Here is a 27,890-nt window from a genome sequence, read left to right as displayed (position 1 = left end):
CTGCCTGTAATTCAGCATCATCAGTGGGCAGTACTACTGTCATAGCAATGGCAGCCAAAGACAGTATAAATACACACAGAACTAATTATTTTACTTTAGATTAACTTTAGCCTAGTGGCAATTCCCTGAAGTACAAGCCACTGGAGACTCAAGTTATCTTTATCCATCAAGGCTGACAGCAGAAGCCCACTGGTTGCACTTGTCAGTGTGCCTCAAATCCTGATGTGGGCATAAATCCCTCTATAAGAAAGAAATATTTCTGAAACTAATCAAATCTCTGGTCTGTCTGCTGAGAAAAGCATGGGTGACAAATTTGTGTAGACACACATCCACCAGACTTTGCAATATAAAACAGCCGACTGTAAAACTTTTGATAATTATTGGAGTATGCAAAATTTAACAATGTAGAAGAGATTTTAAAAAAAAAAAAAAGTTTAGCCATGTGGCTTGAAAGCAGACCTTCAGAAAAAAAATACTGACATAATTACTTCAAAAATATTCCAGTAATGTTCTGCACAGCTTCATTCCTTTTTAAAGTCAGTAAGCATCTGCTACCACATAATTCCAAAAAAGTAGTCCATCTTTTCATCATTTGAGACACTTGCACTGAAAGTGACAGAAAAGTTACTCCCCCAAAAAAAGTCAAAGCAGAATGCGATTCTATAAATATCACTCCTACCTATCCTAAATTATTCCATAGCTTGCCATGCTGTCGTCACATATCCCAAGTTATATGCAGGATATTAATGTTAACTAATGTTTACTGCTTTCATTTCTCTTGACAGGGTTTGAGGGTTTTTGTTTCTCTAACCATCCCCCACCACCCCCCACCCCCAGGGTTTGTGCGTGTTGACATTATGTGACCTAAAGGATGAAGGTCCAAAAGGGAAGCACATTTTATAAGTCAAATACACTGGGAATTGAACCCTCAAGTGGCACCCCAAGGACACCAATACTAACAAATGCCTGAAGAACACTGGAAACTTCATGCAAGTGCAATCAGTGAAAGACATGCATTAAGTATTTGTATATGAGACAGAGAATTTTTTTTCCATAAATAAATAAATCAAGCAATAACATTTCAGCAAGGATCAAATGGCTCTAAAAGTATTATGTGAACACACAACGTCCTATTACTTCTTTCCATTCTTTTGGTTGCTTTTTCTTCTTTAGTTATTTCACAGCTTATTAATATGCTCCCATATGAAAATCTAGGTATTTTAAATTGACTGAAACCTGCTATAAAAACAAACAAAAATTAGGATGAAGCTAGTGCATTACTAATTTGGCTATTTCACAGTTCATCTCAGACCTGTGTGCATGAGAGTACCAAAAAGTGAATTTAAACACAATGAAATAAATTGCATAAATAAGAGTTGAACAAATTTACACACACAAAAAAAGAAAACAACAACAAAAAAGTAATAAAAACCTGTGGTATGGTGGATGGGATGACAGTGGTCTCAGCGGGGACTGGTGGGACAGGGATCACAGGGACAATGGGAGAAGAGGAAGGAACAGCTTCTGTGGGCTAAAAATCACCAACAAAATGTCAAAAGTAACAAAAACCAGAATACATTTTCAACAAAATTCAACCTCAACAGCTTAAAAAAAAAAAAATCTGAAATAGCATATGGATTTAGACTATACCTACAACTGAAGACAAACAGCCACCTTTCACCATGCAGTATATGGCAGTGCATTCTCAGTAACATGCTAATGTCAAAGACCTCAAAGTAGTAAGACATATCCAGAGTGCTCATTTATAACAAGCTACTCACCCTGCAGTACAGAGTGATGAGACTTTGGGGTCCAACAGAAAACCTGTTCATATCAACAGACAGACTTAGGCTTTTTGTGGACCGGTTTCACAACAGAAGCCCCTCACCAATATACAGCAGTGTACAAAAGCAAGGAAACAGTGGCTAAAGTTGATAGCACTGAACAAAGTTAATACTCCTTTTCAATAAAGGGGTATAATCAGAAGTACATTAAGGTTTCTGAAGTGGGCAAAAATCCCAAAGAAATTTTTTTAGTCAAATGGGCAGAAGCTCCTAAAATAGATTCAATCTATGTTTCAAAGATCTTCATACAGGTTTACAACACACCTTCAGACCAAAAGAATTTTAGTCTAGGAATTATCATTAAAATTATAATCACAAAACCTACTGACACTTCACCTGCAATGGAACAAGATTACCAATAGCATTTTTAGCAAAACACTGACTCGAATCATTTTTAGATGTTAACATACTGGTTGTCAACAAGCTGTCAGCAACATGAACTACTGGCAACTATTACTGAAATTACAATCTGAACAGCACATCAAAGTCCTTGCAACTTAGTTGTTACAAGACATTCTTGTGATCTCTAAATATAAACAAAGCATAATGACATAGAAAATACTAAATCCTGAAAATGAACCAGAATACCAGAACATAATAGTATTAAGCATATTTTAAGAGTCAGATCTTTTAAAACACAAAAAGCATCATACAACAATAGCATACACTAAAAGAGTAAAAGCAAATATTAAAGAAACCTGAAACAGCTGAAGAGCAGCAACCCTTAATAAATGTAAGCATGGTATTTCTACAAAGGGTTTTTTCAACTCCATCTACCCAAAATGAACAGCTGGTGGAAAAAGTTTCACTTATCAGAAGATGTAAGAACAAGATTTGGCATACTGAAAGTTTACTACCAATGTAATTTAGGCATCATTACATCTATAGACAACAGCACAATCTTTCAAGTGTTACAAAAAAGAAGGGTGAGGGAACATCTAAATCGGCCTAGAAAAGTGATACTACACATTCTGCAAAGGATGCAGGAAATACTTAGGACAACAAACCTCCAGTTACTGGAAGAATGATGTAACCTTTAGAGGACAGATAGAATTAAACAGCTTGAGCAATCATTTAGCTCTACACATGTGAAAAATAAGCCACTGCTTCAAGTCTGCCCTGTTCCAAAGTAAGCAGCTTCCCATGTATGTACATAGTAAAAGTCCTGTTAACCACAATTTCAGATATACACAAATTACATATCAAAACATTACACAGCATTAGTGCTGAAAAGCTAAACAGTAGCAGGACAGAAAAAAATCCAGCTTTACAGTTACAACTTCTGCAATACACGAAGGTTAAAAACAAACTGAAATTATTCTTGGATACTGACCCTACACCTCCCTGCCCTTCTGCTTAGCAAAAGAACTGATCAAGTCAAAGCTAATTTCCTTATGGGCCAAACAATCTGCACCCCACCAGCAGCTTTATTTCCCTGCTTTCTCTCTTTGCCCAGTTCTTAACTCCCACATCTCTCTGGGCCTGTCATTCCCAAATGCTTCAGGAATCCTTACAAACAGTTCCACTTTCTATCATTATTTCAAAACTGACATTGTTCAAAATCCTTTAACTCTTTCTGGGTCCAGTCTCCTAAGCTGTTAGCACTGTTGTCATATTTTTTTCTTTGTGCTGTTGGTTTAGCTGAAAAAAGCTGCTCCCTGCTTCTCCTGGCTGTGTTCCTCTTGAGTCTCCTTCACTACTATGGGGGTAAGGAAAGAGGAGACAACACTGGCAACCACTTTCACAGGATGTTCAACTCCAAACGAAGGTCAGACTGTCTTCAGTTGGACATTTCATGGAATACAGTGAACTGACGCAGGCAATATGACTACCACAAGTGATGACAACGCAAGAAACTGAAGTATTTTTAATTGTCAGCAAAAGAAGACCTGGGACTTCCTTGTAAAAGAACACCACTAATTTTCTTTTAGTATAGCAAATAATCAGTCTGGAAATGATTATATCATACAGGCATCTGAGAGCAGCTGCATAAGCTCCAATAGTCCAGAGTATAACTTCCAATGCTTTTCTTCGCAAGAATTTTCAAGAAACATTTGTAATTTTTAGGAATTCTCAAAAATACACTAAGAAATTCTGAAAAAAAAAAAAAGCTTATCCTCAAAATAAAAACATGTCTGACCTTTAAACAAACATGTCTGACTGAAACATTTAATGATCCTGGTTTAAATGGACACAAATTAGAGAGAAGGTAGCAGGCCAGTTACAAAACATGTTTTAAATATACATGAACTACAGCAAACAAATATGATACACTGCTATATACAGGAATGCATGACTTGAACAACATCTCATGTTAACAGAGCCTGTCAGCCCAAATAAATGTGCCAACACCTACAAAGTGATATGTTTAAAAAAGCTAAGATAATAATGCCTTTATGTCATCAATTTAAATGTATGCCTCCAAATCTAATACTAAGTCCAGATGTTGTGAAAAGGAGGAACACACCCATTTTCTTATGTTTAACCAACACAGAGTAGCTCCTTCTGTGAGGAAATACAGACTAACCTGAAATTAAATCAGAGAACCATACACATCCTATAGCAGATCAACTAAACCAGCAAACTCCATAATGCTGCTTTTCGTAACGTCGTAAAAGATACATTTCGAAGAACAAAAGCAAGCCAGATTTTCCTCACCTTCAAAGAAATTACTGCAAAAAGCCCCTACTGTACCACAAAGCAACAATTTTAAATGGAAGAGCACCGAGCAGAAATATTTCTTTGCCAGACAAATTTCAATTATTGCTACTTTGATTTTTAGAAGTACAATATGAAAGACAAGTAACACAAAGTCTCTAGAATAGCAGGAATAAAACTATAGACAGAAAAAAGTGTGACATACTTTGTACACTTGGCATTAAAAATGCGCATCTATAAATACCTGTGCAATACATACCTTTTCTAAAGAACAATTAGAACATGAGCTGTCAGACACCCAACCACTAGCAGCTTTTACTTTTGCTGTGCTTTTTGTAGGACTCTTTTTTACACTATCGCGTAGGTTTGTAAATTTTCCTCTGTGTTTGGAAGGCCCTGGCTGTGTGGATGAACTAAAAGATGGACAAACGCGCAGTGCTCGCTGCTGATGCCAGGAAGGCTGCTTTGGCTGCATATGAAGATTCTGATGTATTTCCATTCTCGGGCTCCTTGTTAAATCAGTGAGCTTGAGTGTTCCCATTTCACCATCATGAGCAGGAAAAAGGAAGTAAAATAAACCAAAACCCAGAATGGTAAAAATATGATTGTTTTCTGGATTATGGTCGTAGAAAGAAAGACTAAATGCTGTTTTAGCTAGTACTGCATGTTGTGTACTCTCCTACTCTATTTAAAGAGCACCATTGAACCATCACACGACAGTCAATTTGCTGGGTATAAATAATCAATGCAATGCAGAAATTATTGAACAGATGGCAAAAGTCATCTGACTTTATTAAAAAGCTATGAAAGGTTCTAGTTATTTTCTTTCTCCCATAAACTCCTACTGTCCCTAACATCTGTTGTATTTTACCACCTCAAAACTTGTCCAAGGTTTACATCTATTTTCAAATTCCTCTACTTTTCTGAACACTTTAGGAGAGCTGCAAACTAAGGAATTTAAAGAAGTTTATGATGAAAAGTATATGAATTCTGAATGGGCTGATATGTTGTACAAGATTTTAACATTAAACTTCCAAAGAAAACAAATCTGGTCAGACCATTAAATTATTAAGAAAAAGTAATTCTTGTTATTGTTCAAGAGTTGCATTTTCATGAAATACAGCAGCACCGTGAGACCACAATTTTAAGGTGCACATTGTTTAGAAATTTAAAGAAATACAAGTTCTTTATTTTACTAATTTAGGTTTTAATGCCAAGGATGCATGATTGCTATATATTTACCCCAATTTTTAAAACAAAAAAGCTCCAAAACAAGTCCTACCCACACCCCCACATAAAGCATACAATGAGCAGCTAGCTTGATTTAATCATGTTGTTGAATATTATATTTACCGGGCTTTTTTTTTTTTTCATCATTCTGAAAAGGGGAAGGATCAGTGTTAATTTCCCAGAGTGTATGTGAAAACTGACAGCTAACCAGTGACACCTATATTCCTAGCCTTACAGAAGGAAGAATGAGGCTCACAGCAGTGGTCATGAAGTCTTCTCAAAAGCAGACAAACCAGCACTTTTTGCATTGGTGAGGCAGCCACAGCAAAAACCATCTGCCTCTTGCACCATTGGTCTGAGCCAGGAATATGCTGTGAACCTGAGTATCTGATGCTGGATATGATAAGAATGAAGGACACTAGCCCATCGGAAACAAAGCTTGATTTGGTCAGCTGTACTGTATTTAGGTAAAATGGAGATATTTCATTAGTTCATAGCATTAAAACATGGTTATTCTTCCTCTCCCTCTATACACTTTCCTACAGCACATCTGAATATTTAAATAATGAGTTAGCATAATTTTTACAGAATAAACAGAAATACAGACCTAAGTACAAAGATTTCCAGTTATTTTTAGCATAGATATTAAGAGATAAATAGGAACTGACAGATGCCGCCCTAATCAACAAGAACTGCCATGTCTCATCATCTGCCCAGAATGGATGTTAAGGACTGCATAACGTATCATTAATGTAATATTCATAAATGCAGAGACAGAAAGGTTTCTGCCCAGTGACAGGAAGCTGGAAACATGTCGGTCATACAAACATTCGCAGACTGTGCATGCACATGGTAGGTAACATCTTTTGCTTTTGAGCTATCAGGGTGCTGGAGGACTGTCCCCCACTAATACACATGGGCACATCCACCCAGATTGCTCTATTTGAGACAACAGTAATCGCTAGATTTTGTAATTGAAAAGCAAAGGCAGAAAGGAAGCATGTTGTGAAGCTGCATAAACAGTTCAAAAATAGCACATCACAACTAACTTTTTCCCCTTTGAGAAATTTCCACAGAGGCATTAATACTGAGCAACTTCAAGGCACATTCTCCAGGCTGCAGGGATTATTTGGATGAACGCCTTGTATCAAAGCCTCTATATCAGTATCCTCTTTGGCAACAGTGTGCCAAATGGCTGCTTTTGCAGGCCACAAACTTCAAACTTCTGGGGGTTTTTTTGATGTTACCAAGATTGCTTGCGGTTTAGCACGATGCATGCATACCAGCCATTTTACTTGCATATCAGTAACTCTCTATTTTCTACCCAGCATGACATTGGCTAATTATTAAAATGTAGAAACGAAGAAGGAAGTGGGTTTGTGTATAAGGCTTTTCTCTTGCGTACATAATAAATCCCAAAATAACTGATGTTCCACATACAAAAGGAACATCTTATTCCTGGAGGAATCAACTTTGTTGAAAACACATAGACCAAGTAACCTCTTGATTTAAAAGAAAATCAGCTTTGAAACGTGCTAAATAAGAAAGTGAGGGCAAGGAAGGAGATGCTGGGTACCATAATTCCTGGGAACCTCGTTGTCTGGTTTCCTATATTCCCCTCCAAACAGGAATAGGAAAGACACAATACAGAAGAAAAGACAAAGGAATTCACAGCTCTCCAGAGTGATCTCAGACAGGCTGGCTTCAGTGGCAAAAGAATGAAGATAATGTAGCAGATAGCTGACAACAGCACATGTTTTCTTTCTGGAAGCCCTCATGCCTTTGGTCCCCGAGATGATATCAGTAAGATACCAATAATTAAAACAAAACAAAAACTTGAAAGCACCTGCAGTTAGAAGAGCAACAGTCCAAGCACTAAAACACAGCCAACGAATGCAGGGTTCAGGCAGAACACCTAACTCATCCACTCAACCATCTGCATGGTGTGCCAGGACAACTTCCAGTGAAAAAGCTTACACCACACTGTAATTCAGTGTTATGCAACTATGGAATGCAAATACAGTGGTTTGGTCCAAAAAAAACATGGGGAGAAGAGGAAAGGAACACATAATTAACGCATAGTAAGGCTTATCTAGAGTGATCACTGTGAAAACAAAAGGAAAACAGACAATAGCAAAAAAAATAAAAAGAAAAACACAAGGAAAAGAGAGAGTAGAGAAAGCAAAAGATACTCAGAGACGTTAGTTAGATATTTGAGAGTCATGGTGATCATTCTGCTCAATTACATTCACACATGAGATAAGGCAGAGCCTGCCCTGCAGTCTCACTGGTAGGAATAAAAATAATAACGTCTCTGGTGAGGCAGTGGGCCGTATGCATAATTCAAAGCGAGAAAAAGCACTTACGTAACTAAAACTGCACAGGTTTGGCAGCTCATCTTCTGACTGCAGAGAGTCTGAATCTGAGAGTGTTCTCTGCAGACTGTATTCATTAGCAGCATGAACTGCTCTACTCTAATATTAAGTGCTAAGTGATTTTTCGTAACCAGAGGGGGTTCAGGATTAGGTTGTGCTTTCATATTACATACTAACTCGGAACAATCTGTTGCTAACACAGAGCTGAATCATCAGTATTTTAGTCTTTCGAATTACTACATCAAATGTACAGCGCTTCTCTGCAGCAACCTGTTAATCGTGCCAGTAACCTTTTACAAGTAGTTTTAGGTCAAGTACCATTTCGTTCCATATTCTGTACAACACCCACTCAATAGCTGGGTGACAATAATATCCATATGACAAAATTTCCTTTTCCACAGAAAAAGAAAATATTACCGCTATTTGACCAGCAACGCTGACTGCAAAGGTTTTTTTTTCAAAACATCAATGACCATCAATCACTACTTCAAAAAAGCAATCCTAATAGCTGGGAGAATCCTCCAAAAATAACTTTGTACTTCATCCCTTCCCTTGCCTTCAAGCAGATATCACAAAAATCAGCAACATCTGTTAATACGACTTGACTGATGGAATCTTGAAAGTAGGAAATAGCTTCCAAATTGAACAAAACTTTAAAAGTGGTAGGAAGAAACAATTTTGATTCAATACCCAATGACAAAGCTAAATATAACAGGTGTATTTCCTTTCTAAAGATATATAATTTAAGGTTTGGCAGTGTAGTTTTATATCTTTTCTCTCAACTACATCCTAGAACGCCACAGGACATTTCACTAGTGAAGCCTGCTATTTTAAGAACTCTGCGTCCATCTTCCTCAAAATCACAAAAGTCAATACTTATCTAAACATACCTTCAGGAATTTACAGGCTGTTTGGTGGGGTTCAACAGTGGTAAGAATAAAGCACAACTGCTACCCATCGTCATTTAGAAACCATGCTAGCTATATGCTGCCCAGAGCACCTCAATCCAACCACACAGCTAGCATGAACACTGATGCACCATCTCTGCCATATTTCTCCCTAAGTCGGTGCTATCTTGTGACTTGGGCAGGTATTTAGTACCGCATGTCAGTGACCTGCATTGTTTAAGCAATATATTTAAGACATGCATATTTTTCCTTAGTGTACTTCTCCAGGACTTTAAAATAAAAATGTTTTGTCAAGGGTATTTGGAAACAAAACATACCACAACATTTCCCTACTGCCAAAACAAAATTTCACAGGAATAGAATAAAATAAAATATTAACAAGTTTCACAAGAGCTAAAAAAGTGTAGAACTATCTAAACATAACCAACCATAATACAAGTATTGACTTGAAATTCCAAACAATGGTCATATATCAAAACAGCACATAACACAATCAGACATACTAATATGCTGCGTGCATCTGAATCTTGAAAACAGCGAAAAATCAGTACTTTTTGAAAACGTACTAATACCCAGACATTAGTACTGCCATTGCTGACAAACTAGTCTAGAGGGTAAAGCATATATAATACAGAAAAATGGAAGCAGAACCTCCAAAAAAGAGAATGCCATTAATAAGTATGACTCAAGATTTTCCCTCTCTACAGGCTTGTTATTTCTTCCATGTGAGAAAGGTTCTCTTATCAACAGACCACTGCTTTAAAAATGCACTTCCCAGCAAATGAACTCACCTGTCCACCTTGCTCAGAATGTTACTACAGTAACTACAGTTTTGATATGCATGCCGTATCTATTTCACACACAGTGGCTAAAATTAGATGAAATGCATGCACGTTTTCAGCCCTAACCTCTCATGTACAAATGGTGTCACAAATTTCTATCATGAGTACTTCATTAGAGGTAAGGGTGTTGTTGGGACACTCCTATCCAAGTCAGCATACTCCATACTGGTTTTCAACAGTACATTAATTTAACATACACAAAACTTTAAGAGAGACTGGCCAGGGTAAATTAGAAGCTTAATTTACATAGCCTCAACCCATGGGTGGTTACAATTAAGCCTGCTTATCATTCTTCACTGACAATAAGGGTACAAAGCTTTTTAGCTTCAGATTTGTGTTTCTGACCCTCCTACTCCTTCAAGGGCTCTCCCTGTTCCTTGCTGTGATGGAGCAAAGACTGATTATTAGGGTCTCCCAAGGATGAAGGAATAATAACACCTCATCTTCCACCTTTACGCTACAGGTTTCTCCTAGAAGAGTTTGGACAGAAAGCACAGAAATGAAAAAGCTGAGCCTGAAGCCTGTAAGGGTATGCCTACATGAAGATGCACAGGTTAGTACATAACTGTTTTACTAAGAGATTGTGAGGCCAAGCAAGCCATCTTTGAGCTGTAACATCAGTCCAGGTAAGTACTGTAAAGTTTTTCTGGATCCCAGAAATGAAAATGTTTACCTACGCAGCCCTTGTAGATTCAAAGGACCAGTCTTAATGCCTGTGACTTGACTTCAGACATCACTTATTTCAGAGTACACTGTGGCTCTTGAAAAATCTTATCTGTGTGAGCACTCTAAAGACACACAGCTAGCATGCTAAATAGGTCTGAACTGTAGGGGTTATCTGGTTGGTTGGTTTGGTTTTGTTGTGTTTAGTTCATTGGGGTTTTTTAACTCAGTCAACAAATTGATTCTCTAACCTAGTTTCCTTCTCAAACCCCACAGCATTTTACAATGAACTCAAATGAACTTCAATCTCTGAACTTAAAACTTAAATAAATAGCTCTGAAGGGGAAAAACAGTGACAGCAGAGTATCTGTAAAATCACAGATGGTGACAATGACCTGAACTTACAGACAATCTAGCAATTTATTTACTGTCAATTCTCTATTGCAATCTTCATCTACAAAAATTGCTGAACAGCAGCAACTAACTTGTCCCCTCTCTATCAGGATCTAAAAATGGACCCTTACAGGCACAACAGTCAAAGTTTCATATGAAAGAGACCACCGCTGTCCGCTTCTTAAATTTGCTGTTCAGAAAGAATTACTTAGCTCAAACTAATTTGTCCTGCAAAATCCCTCAGGGACTGCTGAAATACCTCAATCTCAGCTATATTCCAAACCCAAAATATACAAACTGTACACAAAGTTCATATTGGTTTTAATAAAGGTAATTTGTGACTTCTGTTTTTGCAATACAAAACATCTAGCACAGAAACCTATGCAGCAGCTTAGTCATCTGTATTCACCAAGCAAATCAGCACTCCAAGCTCAAAACAGAATTAGGAGGCTTCTCATTTAGGTTTGTAAGTGCTACTGTGAATTAATTTAATGGATTTAATTTGCAACTCAAAGCAAGGCCTAGAAAACTCCATTTAAAGTAACATTAGCCTTAAGAATAGTAGCTGTCATTATAACGCTAAAGAGTCCACAAAGAAGCCCAAGCCGGGTTTCAGCATAAGGAAGAAACCAGGCACAGAGAAAATGTGCTCTAAGACTTTATTATAGAAAAAATAATGGCAGCTCTAGGGTGTCAATATCTTAGTTTTTGAAATTCACAGCAGAAAGGGTATACTGTGGTGGAAACAGATGTGACAGACTCTGTTCACCCCCGAGAACACTATTAAATCAAAACAGCAATAAAAGTTGGGTACTGTTTACATGCTTCAACAGATATGACACTTCTTATAAACTCTCAGAACACAATTTCCAATAATTCCCAAATTAATCAGGGAATAATTAAACCTTCCTATACAGCATGCTTATTTTGTTCTTTATAATTCATTAAAATAGCATGGATATCCTAAATCTGTCTAGTTCTGATACAATGAAGTTATCTCTCTCAATAGTTGATATGCATCAGTTAACTCTAAAAACTAGCCCATTACTTTTCCACAAAAGTTTTTTGTTGGAGATTTAGTTTTAGCTGAAAAAAAATGTATAAGACATTATTCATAAAATAAAGATTCATGTGAACGTCATCTAAAGCATGATCAGTTTTTTCTTCAGGGTAAGAAACATTCACATTCACTTACTTAAAACACCTCACTGCCCTCAAAATACTTAAGGAGAGTCCTGTATCTGTCCAAAAATCTATTAAAATAAACAAAATTTGCCCTAAAACACTGAGCATGAGCAGTCATTTGCCTCACGTCAATAAACAGCTAACAGAAAACCATATTAAGAAACGCCATCTATAACAACCCATTAATTAAAATGCATTAGCTTTTCCAGGACATAAATGTCAGAACATTTTGGAAAATTAATTACTTGATTTACACATAAAGTGGGTTTGTACTAAAGCCACTCCATGGTTTATTTACAAAAAGCTTTGTACACATAAGTGGCATTAGCATTTTATCATTACACGTGATGAATTCTTCCCAAATATACACTATTACTTTCACTGCAGTTCTGATTGCTTTGTATTGCTATCCAGATGCTTTGCCTTTTCATTGCTCAGAGCTAAGGCTAAAATCTTTACCATGCAATTACTAGTGAGGTATCTCATCAGATTATTTTATTCATTCTTACACCATGGAAACACTGGAAGCTCCTCAGACTTGCTTCCATGACAACATGCAGTTATAATACAATCTCAAAATAAGTCCCGTTATACAACACATCCAGGCTTTAGAATGAGTCACAGGAGTCCTGCAACATTTCAGCAGAACAGGCAGCTTTTATGCAGTGTCAAACCCTCATTGTTTTCAGCAAATTAAAATACTATAAAAGTTAACAGGTGTAATGCCTGGCATTACTTCAGCAAACTCACTCCCCAAGACTGATTACTTTTTTCTTTCAATGCTGATTGCTGAAGATTTCTGGATTCTAGCATTTTTCAGTATGAGGAAAAGAAGGCCTTATGCAACCTTACAATGGAAAACAAACATTTATGCATAATTTTAAGCTTACAATGTTGACTAAAACAATGTGGTTTTAAAAACAAGGTTTACAGATTAGCTGACTTTTGGTCTGTGATTATCATACACATTTTATCTGGATCTCAACTTAACTGCACCATAGAAACCCAAGTCAGATTTGATCAGTTTATGATGAACGCTAGACAACCACAGCTGTGGTGCAACCATGCACCCATACCCAAGCTAGCACAGAAGCTGCAGAACAAGAAGCCTGAGCCATTCTGGGTTCCATACAAAAACAGCCTCTCCATCTCAAGAACTGGAACTAGGCCAAGTCAGATAAAACTGGAACTAAAATGGAGCTAAGCACTTGTGTATCCAACTTAGTGCAGAAGTAATTTAAACAGCTCCCCCGTTTCCATGAGGACTCGCCTGTTAAGGACAAAGACACAGGAGCCAGAGGATGAGGTTCAGCCCAGAGATCAGGTGGTAAAGCTCATCTGGGAAGACAACACTGCACTGACAACCACATGGCTCTGTAGATGTTAGGTCTCCTGTGCAAGATTTGCCATTCTGTGTCATTGCTAGGGAAACCCTGGGATCATGCAAAGCCAGCATTCTGTGTTGGTATCACACTAACCAAAACACCTATCAGATGTTTTGTGTGGCATATCCTTACCTCATTTACTCTGTATAAAAGAAATATTAATTAAAGTGATACAAAATAAGCAGGTAACAATAACTCTTATAAGAAGTAGCTTAAATTTCTCAGAATACTTTAAAATACATGAAGCAATGTAAGCTTTTATTAAGTTATGACTCTAATGTCATTAATTTTTTTGTATAATATTGACAGAATACTAGCTTCGAAAATAATTTTTGTCAATTTCCTTTTAGTTCAGATGATTAAAACACCTAACACAAAACAGGATTCAGACAACCCGCAAGATTACAAACTATTTAAAGAAAATATCGCAGTTTCATTTTTATAATCCCTATTTAATTCCAAGAACACTATATAACACAATTCCACTAATGATTCAAGCGTTTCAACACTGAGAAGGTAACAGACAACAATACATTTTTTTGTACACTTAACGGTTTAAAGGAAACTGGCAGTGTTCAAGGCCAGGTTGGACGAGGCCTTGGGTGATACGATTTAGCGTAAGGTGTCCCTGCCCATGGCAGGGGGGTTGGAACTAGATGATCTTAAGGTCCTTTCCAACCCTAACGATTCTATGATTCTGTGAAAAAGACCTGAGGTCACAGCCTGCATTTATTTACCTCCCTGCAGCTATTATTCAAACACTTTGTTCATTCTATGTTCTATTCATCCTCAGAACAAGAAGACACTGAGCTAAATGTACCTTTAGCCACACCTTTCTAACAGTGGTCAGGCCATGGGTGAAATTCTGGGTTTCAGGCTGGTGCCCAAGCTGCAACTTGCACAGACCACTCCAATGGCCCCTGGCCTAACCCCTACCTGCCCTTATGAAGACACATACTAAAACCAAACAGGGCCAGTAGCAGAACAGAAAAGATTAATCTGACTCTCCAGCCAAGGGAGGTTATTTCCTTAAAAACAACTTGAGTTCCGTTTCCAAGACTGTTTTGCATTAAGAATCTTTGAACAAAATGCCAAAAAGAGGTCCTGTAACCCTGACTCTCTTCCCCTCATTGGGCTACACACAAGCAGAAGCTGTTCTTAAAACACGTAAAAGAAGAAAGTGGACTAATGGATATGTAAAACCAAATTATTAAGTGATAATGCTATAAACAGAAAACTATCAAACTGTTTAAAATTTGAAGAACTAGAAATCAAAATGTATCTTTTTATGCTGGTTACTGAGGCTCAAATCCAAATTAGCAGCTGTCAAATCTTCCAAGTCCCGCATTTCATGAAATTTGGTGAAAGTAATAATGGATGGTATAAAAACTAACAAACAGACAAAAAGCACCCTGCCAGCACTCCTGCCACTTCTCAATTACATTAGAATACAAGAAGATTTTATAGTTTTATAAGATGCACAGGAATGTATGTACTGTACTTGAAAGAAGACACAGTGAAACACAATGTTTCTAATTTAGACATGCCTAAGGACAACAGTAAAGAATTCACCTGCTACTTGTTTCCTTAATAACATTCTCTGAAACTATTAATCTAACCACTAGTGCTTCCCAAACACATTTAAAGTTTAATTCCTGCCAATCCGATCATCTCATGACTGATGCATCACTCAGGATGATTTTATCAGATGGCATTTTCTTAGGATTTTTTGAGATTTCTAGGTCAAATGATCATGATAGCTGAGTGACACACAAAGGCCAGAAAGTGAGATCCGTTTCCATGCATTTAACTCACTTTACTGCCAAGCTTCAGAACATTATCTAAAGATTTACCCAGGGCTTTTTTTCCTAGTTTTATTTGTTCAGAAACATCAAACAAGACAATGCACTACAGACACAGATAAATTATGCTGACAGTTCACATCCTTCTCCATTAAAAAATAATGCATGAACAACCTGCCATAGTGGGTGAGAGGAAAGGCCCAACTGGTCAAGAATGTCACAAACAGCAAAAAATGACAGATGGGGAAGTAGGAGTTAGACATATGCCCAGTAATTTCCCCAGAAAGCTATCTCAGAGCCTGACAGTCAAGGTCTTCCTGAACCACTGTCTGTAAGAGCTACCTGCCACCTACCCCTTGCAATTCGTTTAACTCCATTTTGAAATCATTCTCTTTTTGAGCCTTCTCCACAGCAATTTGTGGCAACCACTTCACACAACAGTTGTGTCGCTTTTAGAATTAGAGAACTGCTAAATAATTTCTAATTGAGAACCATACCGATTTTTTTATTTTGTAACTCTTTACCATATTCTCCCTCAAGGATTTTTTGGTTTACTTTTAAGTTAACAGTCCCTACAGATAACAAGAGTATTCCTCTTGACACTTTACTACTCTTTCCTTTTTACTTACACTATGTCCTTTCTAATACCAGGCAAACAGAACCCCACACAAAACTCAAAATTCAGATGCACAAGAAATTTACTCAGTGTCATGTTCTGTGTTCTTCTCTACTTCTTCTCTAGTAATACTTGACATTTCATCTACCCTTTTCACTATTGCAGAGTACTGTGAATGACATTTTCAGAGAACCAGTGACCACCCCAAAGCCTCCTTCTAGAATAGAAATACTTCATTTGTAGCCTATCACTACATGCATGCACACAGGATTAGCCTTCTAAATCTGTCCCTCATTCATTACTGTACAATGAATGTCAGCAGCTATTTTTGTCTGCTATATTCTGCACCTAGTTTAGTTAACCTGAAAATAATAATAATAATAATAATAAACCAAGCAACCCACCAATGACAACTGCCTCACAGCTTCCCCTCTCCCTCCTCCCCCCACCCCCAAACATTGACAAATACAACCTTCTGGGAATCCAGCCCCAGTTGAAGGGACCTGTTTTAATCAACTGAAAAAACTACAAAACATTATTTCCCTTTATCTTACGGCACCATTAATTTTAACAGCCTTCAATTCAAGAAACAATATTTTCAAAGACTTCCATAATTATAATGACCTTCTGATGACCACATGTTCCCATGCAGATTTTTATCTACATGTTCCCTGGTTTCAAAGAGTCTGGAGAATCTGCAAGTCTGTGTTTTCCTTTTACAAAGACAAGCTGACTTCCCTTCAATATATCTGTTAATCCATCTACTTCTTCGTTCTTTTTTAATAACAAAGAACTTTCTCAAAGTTTATACAATAAGGAAATCAGATCTGCTCAGCTGCAGTCTTGAGAGAGTACAGCTTAGCTCCTTCTAAAAAGGGCATCATATTTGCTTTTTAAAAATTTTTATTCTAGGAATACCCAGACAGTTTAAACTAAAAGGTCACACGCAACACGACAGTTCAGCCATATTAAACACAAGTTCCTTAAGAAATCCTGAATAAATGTCATCTGCTATTGATCACCTGTGCCTCTTAACACAATAATTTAAATTCTTTTCTATTGGCACCTGAATCTTCTTAATACAGTAAAATGAGTCCTAGAACTACTCCAAGCTCAAAGGTTGCACAGCCCTAGCTGTTTGGTTTTTTTTTGCATGGAGATAGGCATCCACCGTATAGCTCCAGATAAGCATGGAGCACCAGTCTCAGGTCTGTACTATCACCGTCTTCATCAGCAGTATTTCACAGTCAATTTGCATAACACTTGATTTAATGTCTAACTACTGAAATGCTGCTCTGCCATGAGGCTTCATGTGCTCAAATTCTAAAAAGCTGTACACAGAATTTTTCCCCCCATGGTGTCCATCTTTTAAAAAGAGTATGAAAACCTATAGAGATAAAATAAAAACTAAAAGCAGCAGTAAAGGGTTGTAATAAGCTTTTAAAAACTAGCTTCAAGTCCAACTTCTGTTCCCTGACTTGGAGTACAGATGCCTTTTTGTAGCTTTCTACTTTCAAAAATCTATCCCTATCTATTTATAGTCTATTTATAGACAAAAAAATCTCCTCCTTTTCCTTTGGATGAACTAAGCAGCAGTTTTTAAATTTTGCATTTTAAAGCAGGTCTTCCTGAGCACAATCTACAGACAGAATCCAGAGTTCCCTCTCTTTACTTCTCCAAAGGGAAAGCTGACGCCATTCTCACCTGCTACATCACACTGTGCAGACACGGTTAGTTACCTAAGAAAAACAAATGCAGTTTACTTACTACGTTAGATTTGCTCTAAAGGACAACCATACACCTGAAGCACAAGCAATCTTTGCTTTCTACTCCACTATGAAAACCAAACACTATTACCTGGGAGGCACATAATACAAGTTGCTCAACTAATTTCTATAGGCACCAGTCTTAGAGAAATAATTTTAAATAAGCAAGCATACATACTGTGAGGCAGCACTGATAAAGAGAATAAAGGAGGAGAGTCTAGAAGACTCGTTCAAAACATTCCCACTGTGTGGCAGTTTCCAGTAAATACCACACAAAGCAGTGGGAAGATACTGAATAATTCCATGGTCAAAGAAAAATCCTGTACTATACCTGCATCCCATAAAATATCTTAAATCCTTTTAAAAGGCTGCCACAACTACACAGACAGTTGTCTCCAATAACAGTAATACTAACTTCCACATAGTTAAAAAACAAAAGGTAACTTAAAAAAAAAATACTCCTAAGCTGACTACAAGGTCATGAGAAAAAAATTAAATATCATTTCTATTTTATCAGTGTCCTAGTAAAATTTAAGCTATGTGTCCTGACCCTTTCTTCTTTCCTATTAAAAAAATATGGATCTGGTGATCTGGATTTATTTAAATCATTGCATAGACGTTGTATCATTTCACAAAAGAGACTATTGCAAGGGACTAGAATATGCATTTCAAACAGTTTAATGGAGGCAAAAGACTGAAAATTCACGAATGCCAAGATCAGCTTACAAGAGAGACAAAATGAGTCATAAATATCTGTTATTTGTCTGGAGAACATGCCAGCTCAACTAATCCTAATGGGCAGCTAAACACACACACACAGAAAGAAAAACAGAAAAAAGAAAAAAAGAAAGAGCAGCAAAGGCACAACAGAAACAAGCTGTAGAGCAAACATGATGTATTAGAGAAGTGTATTACAGGCAGCGAGATGAAATTCAATACTGACAACCAAAGTCACATGGAATAGCGATAAACAGCACAGAGACACCCTGAGGAATATCAAACTGGAAAACAACTCCAGAAGTGCTTTGGTTGGTGGAAAAGATTTTTTTTTAATTATAAAAGATAAACTCAGAAAGGAATCCTTCACTGACTGCAGTCCTTCAAAGTGCCCTTCTCACACTGAGCCTTGTGCATGCACGTGGATGCACACAAAAACCTGGTATAAGGGAGGGAACCGTAAACCTTTCAAATGCCACTCACAGAACTCTACAAGTTTGGGGATTCCTGACTGTTTCATATGGAATAAGGTCACCATACTAGTCATGATAAGACCTGAAAAACAGGCAACAAAAAAGGACCACAGTCCACTGAAACAAGTGCCTCCTCCTACCCCACCTCCTCATTGTAAAACATGTGACAGTTTTTCTTAAATGCATGTCAGTGTGGAACAGGTGGCTTCTACCCACCAGAAGACCATCCACCTCGGTCAAGTGGAGCTGCTTCCTGCATTTGTAAACCATGATGAGGGTACAGAGAACATACACGGCTCAGGAGGGTCAAAGGAAGCCATATTGGGCATATTGCCTTGGAGTCCAAGCAGTTCCTGAAAGAAACTCCAGCTAGTAGCAAGGTGACTGCTGCAAGTAGCCAGTGATGATCCCAATTATACAAAAGCACTGTTGCTAATGCTACTTTGGGCAACATCAAAAAACGCAGGTCCTCAAAAGGTATATTCGGGATTCAGGGAAGACTTGCTAGATGGTGGTGGTATTAACAAAAAGTCAGGTCTTAGTCCTGAATTTGGCCTCAGTATTACAGTTTCCTGCCCTTCCTTGACAGATGGCACAAGGTTATCAGCCTTTGCTGTAAAAAAAGAATGCTCCTACATGTTTTGTAAGGAATCAAACCGGGGGACTGAGAGTGCTGGCTTAACATGAACATGACATCTGACAGAGTGGTTATGTCCTTCTCAAAGGCTGATGCATTTGATACTGTTGTTGTTGCCTATGTCCTTGAAGCCATCACTGCAACCACAGCGCCCTTTAAGGCTCATGCCTGTCAGAATTCCGTAACAGCACCTGGTTAGCAAAGCATCTGTTGCAGAAAGAGTTCCAACTGATCAGAAGGGTTTCTCTCACCTAACTGGAGAAACCTTTAAGCATTCCTCAAATCATATACAGAAGTATGGAATCTTCACTTGAATTATATTCTAATTTGAGATTACAAACAGCATTAAAGGAAGTATCCTTCCTCAAGGGAAGAAAGCATCACTGGGACCCTTCTGTTACAGAGCCATTACACGATAAGGAAGTGTGAATGATGTGGTTATATTAATAAATAAGGATGAGGCACTTCAACTGCACATGAGATACATCACATGAAGAGGCGGATGTTTTCCTGACATTTTCCTTTTTGATGGATCTGTCAAAGTAATACAAGAAATTAACCATACTGGAAATGCTTCACAATATGCTTGTGCTTGAAGTTCAGCAACAGTAGCGTGTCAAGCACTAGTCTGAACTCACTCCCAGGGACAGCAGTGAAAAAGACATGTTCCTCACTCAGAACTCTCTAATGGCAAAAGTTGCGTGCATAGCCCATACAGGGAGGCTTAGTCAAAAAGAGTTTATAAAAGGTGTCTTTGCAAGGCATGAAGAGATCTACAGATAGGCACCTCTGGTACTTTACAACAGCACTGTTCTGCATGCTTTCCGTGCACTGAAATACCTGGAAAGCTGACTCAGTATCAAGGGGCACACAATACACAGTGCTATGCTGGTCTCAAAATGTACCAGTAGAATACAGAAAACTGGTCTCAAGAGATAGCAGAATCATATATACGAAACAGGAGTCACTGCTTATTACCTGACAATAAAAAAATCACACTATAAAACACAGATGAGGATCAGGAAGGAATAGAGAAATACGAATTAAGTATCTGGGACTAGGACTTTACTAAACAGCAAGTAGTGTACACAGTGTAGGAACACTTCTGAGAACTAGGGAAAAAAAAAAAAATCAAATTCCGACAAAGATAAAACGATTCAAACATTCTTACAGAAAACTGAATTATAGAAAATGCTTTTCAGGGAGAGAAGAAAATGAAAAAAAAAAAAATCCCACCAAACCAACAGCACTCAAGAGGCTCCTGCTCCACTGAAAATTTTAGTAAATAATTACTATTCACAAAGACAAATTCAAGTACCTCCTCTGTTTCGGAGTACAGGAGAAAGCACCGGCCCCAGCAGAGGTTCTACAAAAAAGAATCAAATTCTTCCAAATGAAACTGCATAGCTCATGGGCACATAGAGATTTCAATTTGTCTTGTCTAACAAGACAACCATTCCTCTCGAGTTACTATAAAGCCCAGAAAGACTCTGGACATGAAGTTTTGCATGACTTTGAGCTGGGTATAAACTAAAAGTCTCTTAGGTTGCACAACACATTATACCATGTCAGCTCTCAAACAAGCAGATCATTATAAAAGATGGTCATGTTTTCTAAAAATCATCTAAGATGTTTCTGTTGCATTAGCTCCTTCAAACTAAAAGAAACATCCTGCACATCCCTGATCGTAATTGAGAGTGCTCTTGATGTTGTAGACCAAAACAGAGGAACAGGAAGAAGATGGTATTCACTTCAGATCCAGTGGTTCTGTCAGACAGTCATTTACTTAGTAACTGTATTAACTGAAACATATACAGCAGCTTTGGCAGCAAAACAGAAATGCTATACCACAACAGCTATGCTAGAGAGCTGTTCAGCAAGCTGACAGCTGGTGAAAGGCAGGCTGGCCTGTATTTGACTTTTCAAAATGCTTTGTCAATCAATACAAGCCTCAACTGAGAGGGCAACCATCACAATATAAAATAAACTAACAAAATGATATAAAAGACCTGAAGAGTCCTACCTCTTTCACGCACTCAAGTCATGCACTCAGCTTCATGCAGTAAGACCCTGCTAAATCCACCTGAGCTATTAGTCGAAGATAATGGATTAAGAGGAGATCTAGTGCCTGCCTTGCCTAAAGGTCCTTGGGCACAGTGTAGACAGAAAGCCTCTGCAGTAGCAGTAGTACTCCATAAGCTAAACACTCTGTGTCCCCTTCTCCTCTGCTTACCAGATTTCTGGCTCATTCTAGAAAAAAGTAATTTTCTTGAGATATAATGGAACAGAGATACAAAGAAATTCTGTTATCAACTCTGAGAGAAATGGAACAACAGCTTTGAGAAAACAGGTGAAAGTGGAACCTAAAACTCTGGCAGTAAGCAGTGCCTGCAGGTAGCCAAAGCACTGGCTCAGTTCTTATCATCACTGCCATGTTGCAAGATATGAACTGAAGGAACACATTGCACATACCAATATTACAGTCACCTACATGGGTCTGGGCAGGAAGCAGCACACCCCCATTACTCCATGGGCCTACTGGTTGACTCCATAAGGCTATGGAGGGAACCAGCATGATGCTAACACAATCTACATGATATTACATAATTCATGATCTACATTCTTACTTGCTGTTCATTCTAATATGCTTTTAAAACTGCATCTCTTTTTGAAATGTCAAGCAAACTCCACATTATTGAGAAGTTTCTATCCCTGCTGTACAGTTTGAAAGTGTTTGCAAAATCAACCAAGGGTTTCAGAGACAGTCCTTTAATGCTGGAGTTTAAACTGTTTAGAATTTTCTGGGGTTTAGTCTATTGATTAGAACACATGTATTAACGCATTCCTCTTACAGAATAATTCATACCATTTTTATCTCTGCTATAATGTCCTCTAATGGCAGAAGAAAATTTGCAAGATAAATTAATCCTGTTACAAATGTGCACTATAACATAGCTAAAAAGCAAGAAGAAGGAAACATCACAACAGAACTCATGTCATCCAACACAAATAATACTTAAAGTTGATTTCTCACATATTCACCACAATATCAGCAGGAACAACTTTCAGGCAATATATACTTTAAATTAAAACTCACTGAAAAGTCTGCATTAAAAATCTAACAATGGCAACAGTTCTATGTATTCACATAAATTTCCACTACAGTTACTCCGGTAAATCCTTTCTTCTTTATCACCGCTTTAAAAATAAAATGAACTTCAATAATAAAAATAATATTATAATAATAAAAATAAATAAAAATTGTATTTCATAAAACCAATCCTGTGGAAAAAAAAACCTGCACGTTATGCAACGGCTGGCATAATGAAGTCCCAGTTTCACTAGTAAACTTGAGGGGATGCTAAAACAGTCACACACCCACACTACAGTTTAATGTTGTTCATAAAACATATCACCACTGTGACACATCCCGACATGCTCAAGATATTTAGTCATTAAGACTGCTATCAAATTCTCTGAACTTTTAGTTGCAGCATCTTCCTGCTGCAAGTTCCAGATTTAATTCCATATCTTAATATTAAGGCCCTCAACCCCCCCTTTTTTTTTTTTACCTTTCATCTTCTGATTAAACCTCCACATACATCAGGACTACTTTATCTTCTCTAATCTCACATATTTCTAACATGATGTTATGATCTGAATGTCTAAAAAAATATTAATAATTAAATATATCAAAATTATAGCAGATACGGTAAATATTGCTGTAAGGAATCATTTTTTTCAATCCCTGACCTGTAAGAAGTACCATTTAAAAGGTATTAGGGTAGAGACCTGAGGTTTTTTAAATTATTAATTTTTAAACGCACCCTGCAACAACTCTATGTTGCCTGATTACACACACCATTTCATACATGTTATAACTATGCTCATAATATTTCCGTGAATTTGAAAGGAATATTCTATGAATAATGACATACAGTAAAAATTTTATCAAGATCTTAAAATGAAGACAAAGACAAGAAATGACTGGGCTCAGACAGCCCACAGAAGCAGTTGATAAGCTCTGAAATGTAAAGTCAAGTTTTTTGAAATGGGTAAGTGGAATTAGGAGGGGGTTTCTGTTCCCCAACCCTCTCTTTATTCTCCTCTGTTACCTTAAAAAAAAAAAAAAAAAAAATCAATTAGCACAGCATATTCAACAACCTAAACAATTTTTCAGTATCAAAGGCCAGAAGCATATTATGTCATATGCTAAGAATAGCCTAACAGCATTGCAGGTTAATGCCATGTGAATTTCAAACAAATCAGAGTTTCTGCAGTTGTAGCACAACATGGGTCAAACATTACTGACAGTTAAAATGCATTCTGAAACACAACAGCTGTATTTACTGTCAGGAATAGGTACTTCTCAGAGCTCTGGAAAGACTTCGGAGAAAGACATGTCCTAGATAAAGTTACTGTTGTTGATGCAATACACATTAGGGGATGCAACTAGAAAACTCAAAAAAGGCCTCAAATGCCCAAACACGTTAATCAGCTTCCTTGGATTTATAAAGGAGACTGATGTGGTTAGCAGGGTAGGGGTTCACCGCTGTAAATGGAAGAGGTATTAAGCCAGTAGGAATTACTGCTGCTCTACAGATAGACTGCAATGTCCAACCACTGAGCTCCTTGTTAGTACAGTAATGCAAGGTCTACAAATCACTACAACCACTAAAGGCTGTATGCAAAGCACCCTCAAAACTGTGGCTAAGGTACAAGCAGAGAGTCGGATGACCACTATACTGTCTTCATTTGTATCTGTTCACACCATCTGTTTCCACTGCTCCTTTTTCCTATGAGAGATGGGGGATTTGAATCTTCTAATACCATTTAAAAGGAAGTAAGGAACCCTTAATGCTTGAAAATGGATTGCCAGTCTTCAGGGTGCTGCGGCTTTTTACAGTAGCTTTTCACTCCTGACTAGTCCTCCATGCCACAATGCATTTGTGCAAACATGCATTCTTTTGGGCATATACCTAGCAATAACTACAGCAAAAAGCAGTGCTACTGTATCCATCACCACCAATTTCTTTGCTTCTACTCAAAGAATACCCTACTCCAAAATCCAAAGTCCCTTCTTTAGCAGAAGTCCTCTTACTGCCTTGCTGGGGAGGTGGTGACCTTTTGCAAGCCCCAGAGGAGGAGAGGGGCATGCTGCCCAACCTCCAGTAGCAGTTTCCCTTTCACTAGTAATGGAAGGTACTAAGCAAGTATCACCATTTCACACCATCTCATCCCATCCCATCCAAGAAAGCCAAGCAAATGAAGGGACAGCTGAAAATGGGCATTGTGCAGCAGATGCACAAGGAAAGCTTGACACCAGTATTTTAAAACCATCAGTCTGATTTTGTGTATGTTAAAAATCATGATGTCACAACAGTAAGAGTATAAAGGCCAGCTCCACAAGTAGAAGCTCAACAGACAAGGTTAGACGAGTATATCACATCTAATTATTTATTTGCACTCTGCAAATATGATTACATTCAAGTATCTTAAATGAATAAAAGTCATCAAGAATTTTCAGAATAATACATCACAGAATAAAAACTGAAGACAACTGAAAAACAAAACTGCATCACAATGAGAACTCTCCAAATGTCTTTTTTCCTCCCTGAGGCTAGAACAGCTGCAACGGGTGGATAAGGGATGAGTACAGTACAGCACAGCATCTTTCCAGAGGAAGAGGCTGCAACAAGCTCTTACGTTTTCAGTGCATCACTTCTTAATATGCTCATTAAGGTGTTTTGTTTTTTTTTCACAACCACTTCAAAACATTTTAAGGTTTTTTTTCCTTCCTTCCTTCTGGCCATGAACATGTATAAGCAAGCAGTTCTTTTTAACAGAAGAATTGTCAGACTTCTGAAAAAATCTGGCAGGCTTTCACTGAGGTAAGCTACCTTTTTCATAGCAGAAAAATAGGAACAAACACTGGGATATTCACAGAATGACAGCTTTGGTTTGAAGGGATCTCAGGATCTTTATCTGGTTCAGCCCACACTCAAAGCAGAAGTGATTCAGTATTTTATTTATTAGCAAGTTTATAGCCCTGACTAACCAGACCAACTGCAAGTTTCAGGCATTCTAACATTACTTGTTCATGCATTAAATAAGAGCAACCATAATATTAATTCAAAAGACTAATACTGTATATTTTGGCTTTAAGCCCCCCCCCCCCCCCCGAAAAAAAAAACAAACAAACAAAAAAAATCAGTTCTTAAAAGCTATTATGTCTACCTAATGATTCACTTAAGAGTTGTATAATGACCCATTACAGAAACTACAGGAGTCCTCTTAGACCTTCATGCTTCACATATGTTTGCAACAAAAAAGTGAAAATCCCCCTCTAAGGTCTCCTATTCATTGTTTACTCTAAATTCACAAGCAGAAAACAGGTAACAATAACCAGACTTCAGAAGAAATTCCAGTTTATCACCTTTGAAACGATTACCAACAAATACAAATTATCTTAATGGTACTGCTGTGTCTGAGGGCAACAAATCTTTCTTTATTTTATTTTTTTTTTTTACAAGTTTTGCAGTACTTCAGGTTATATGACATCTTGACTAAAGCTGAATTTAGCTTGACAGTAAGTAAAACAAATCTAATCTCACATTTTCAAACAATGCTGACATCTCGGCATTATTCCATAGATTCTTATCATATTATCAAAAGAGATACTAATTTGCTAGTGTCAGTAAGTTTAAACTTCTCTCAGTATCAACCTTAAGAACTCACCCCAAACCCACACACATAAAATATGGCTTGCCTCTTTTTACATGACTTTCAATGATAATTAATAAAAAAATCACTTAGACAGTGAAGCTGAAAAAAATGTTGTTTTCTGTATTACTAAATGTATATTCTGTAAGGAAGGCATTCTGTCATCTTACTTAAGGTTTATTAGCAGCCAAAAAAAACCCAGAAAAATGACACAGACTAGAACTTCATGTGCTGTGTATAATTAAGACTTTCAATTATTTAATCCTTTAAATGAAATTCCTGAATCAGGAAATATGTAGTCTTTATTTGACTTGTCATCTTACTCCTGCCATGGAATTGTTATTTCTTAAGTACATTACTCCCCTCCAGAGCTAGGCAGGAGAATGCAAACTGCATTTTTCAGTATTTAACTATTTCATTATAATATCTCATATTTAAACTCACTGGAGGCTCATCACTTGGTAAAATAACTTAAACAAAAATCAGACCTTATCTAGTGTTTCCATTTTCATGCTTTAATGTTAAAAATTGTACAGAGCTCTGCAAAATAGGACAATGAAAGCAGACAGAAAACAGCATTCATAAATCAAGAGATTAAATGACAGCATGCATATTTAAATAATTGCTATTTCTAACTAGCAAGTAACCAGAAAACATGCAGACACAATAATTTCAACAAGTGGCATATTACCTGGGTGGAGCTGGCAGCAACAGAAATGCAGTCAATGAACCCATGTCTCCGAGTGAAAAATGCAACTATCTGCTGCCAACGGGAAGGCTCATTCCGTAACTCATCTGTTGAGCCTTTCTTTGCCCACTGCTTGTGCTTTGGGCCTACAGAACTGTGGCTTGAGCTAGTGTTGCCTCGATTGGCCCGAGAATAGAGGAGTGTGTTATTTCCGAAAATGTAATTCATCTCTGCAGCTCTGCAGGTGGTTGCCAGGCAGTCTTACTTCCCTACCAGCTGCTGAGTGGTGAATGAGCAGGGGAAAAAAAATGCAGATAGAATTACAGCAGCATCATTTACAAACCGGGAAAACAAAATTCTTGATAGCTGATGCTATTTTTCTTCCAAGCCTTTCCACCCCCTACATCCCTTCTCTACCTGCGATTACAATGACTAACACAATCTCAAGCAATTAAAAAAAAAAAAAACATAAAAAGGCAAGCAAACGTTTTGCTTATTTTTCCTCTTTCAGAACCCACAGGATTGAAAGCTTGTTTTCTCTTCCAGCTGACAACAGATATTTCAAGAGAATCTAGGTAGCAGGTACAGTACAATGTTACCAATTCACAGCTATGAGGATGGTGGTGGATGATAAGAGCTACTGGGTGGAGAAAGCATAGATCAAAAATAACCAAGTTTCAATCACTGCCTGTAGTAAGATCCAATAGCATCTTTTCACTTCCTTGCTTGCATAAATTATAAACCTGAACCGAACAAAATAGGGAGCATGCAGCGGAACTGCACTTCTTCCCTGATTTTGTCTTTCTGAAAACGTTCCACAGTGCAAAAAGAAATTAACACCATGTTCAGAAAAGAATACTGAAGAAACCAGCAAACAGTTCTTTCATATTTTTTCCCCCTTCTTTATTGCATAAAACAACTATAGGGGGAAAAAAATAAAGAAAATAGTAATTTTGCGTTGCGTATCAGTGGATGTCGAATGGGG

The 27,890-nt window shown here is 37.5% G+C and overlaps 1 protein-coding gene across 30 annotated transcripts in view; it reads right to left on the bottom strand.

Annotated features, from left to right (window-relative positions):
* DLG1 (discs large MAGUK scaffold protein 1) overlaps positions 1–27,890 on the bottom strand; it is a 163,791-nt gene that overhangs the window by 63,473 nt on the left and 72,428 nt on the right. For 16 of the 30 annotated variants that reach the window (XR_008973825.1, XM_057421725.1, XM_057421730.1 and 13 more), the window contains one exon: positions 1,433–1,531. The exons of 7 other annotated variants lie outside the window; for them this stretch is intronic. Coding sequence is in view for 22 of the 23 variants with exons in the window: in XM_057421725.1 (XP_057277708.1) it covers positions 1,433–1,531 (99 nt within the window). In the remaining variant the exon portion in view is untranslated. Of the gene's footprint in view, positions 1–1,432; positions 1,532–4,761; positions 5,045–26,908; positions 27,829–27,890 lie in introns of those variants that run through there. 7 more of the 30 variants (XM_057421747.1, XM_057421755.1, XM_057421749.1 and 4 more) reach the window with 7 other exon arrangements.

Source organism: Pezoporus wallicus, unplaced genomic scaffold (genome assembly GCF_028554395.1).
Source record: "Pezoporus wallicus isolate ANWC-B61680 ecotype Strahan unplaced genomic scaffold, APGP_CSIRO_Pwel_v1 scaffold_7402, whole genome shotgun sequence".
NCBI lineage: Eukaryota > Metazoa > Chordata > Aves > Psittaciformes > Psittacidae > Pezoporus > Pezoporus wallicus.
This window is presented reverse-complemented; position numbering and strand designations above follow the sequence as displayed.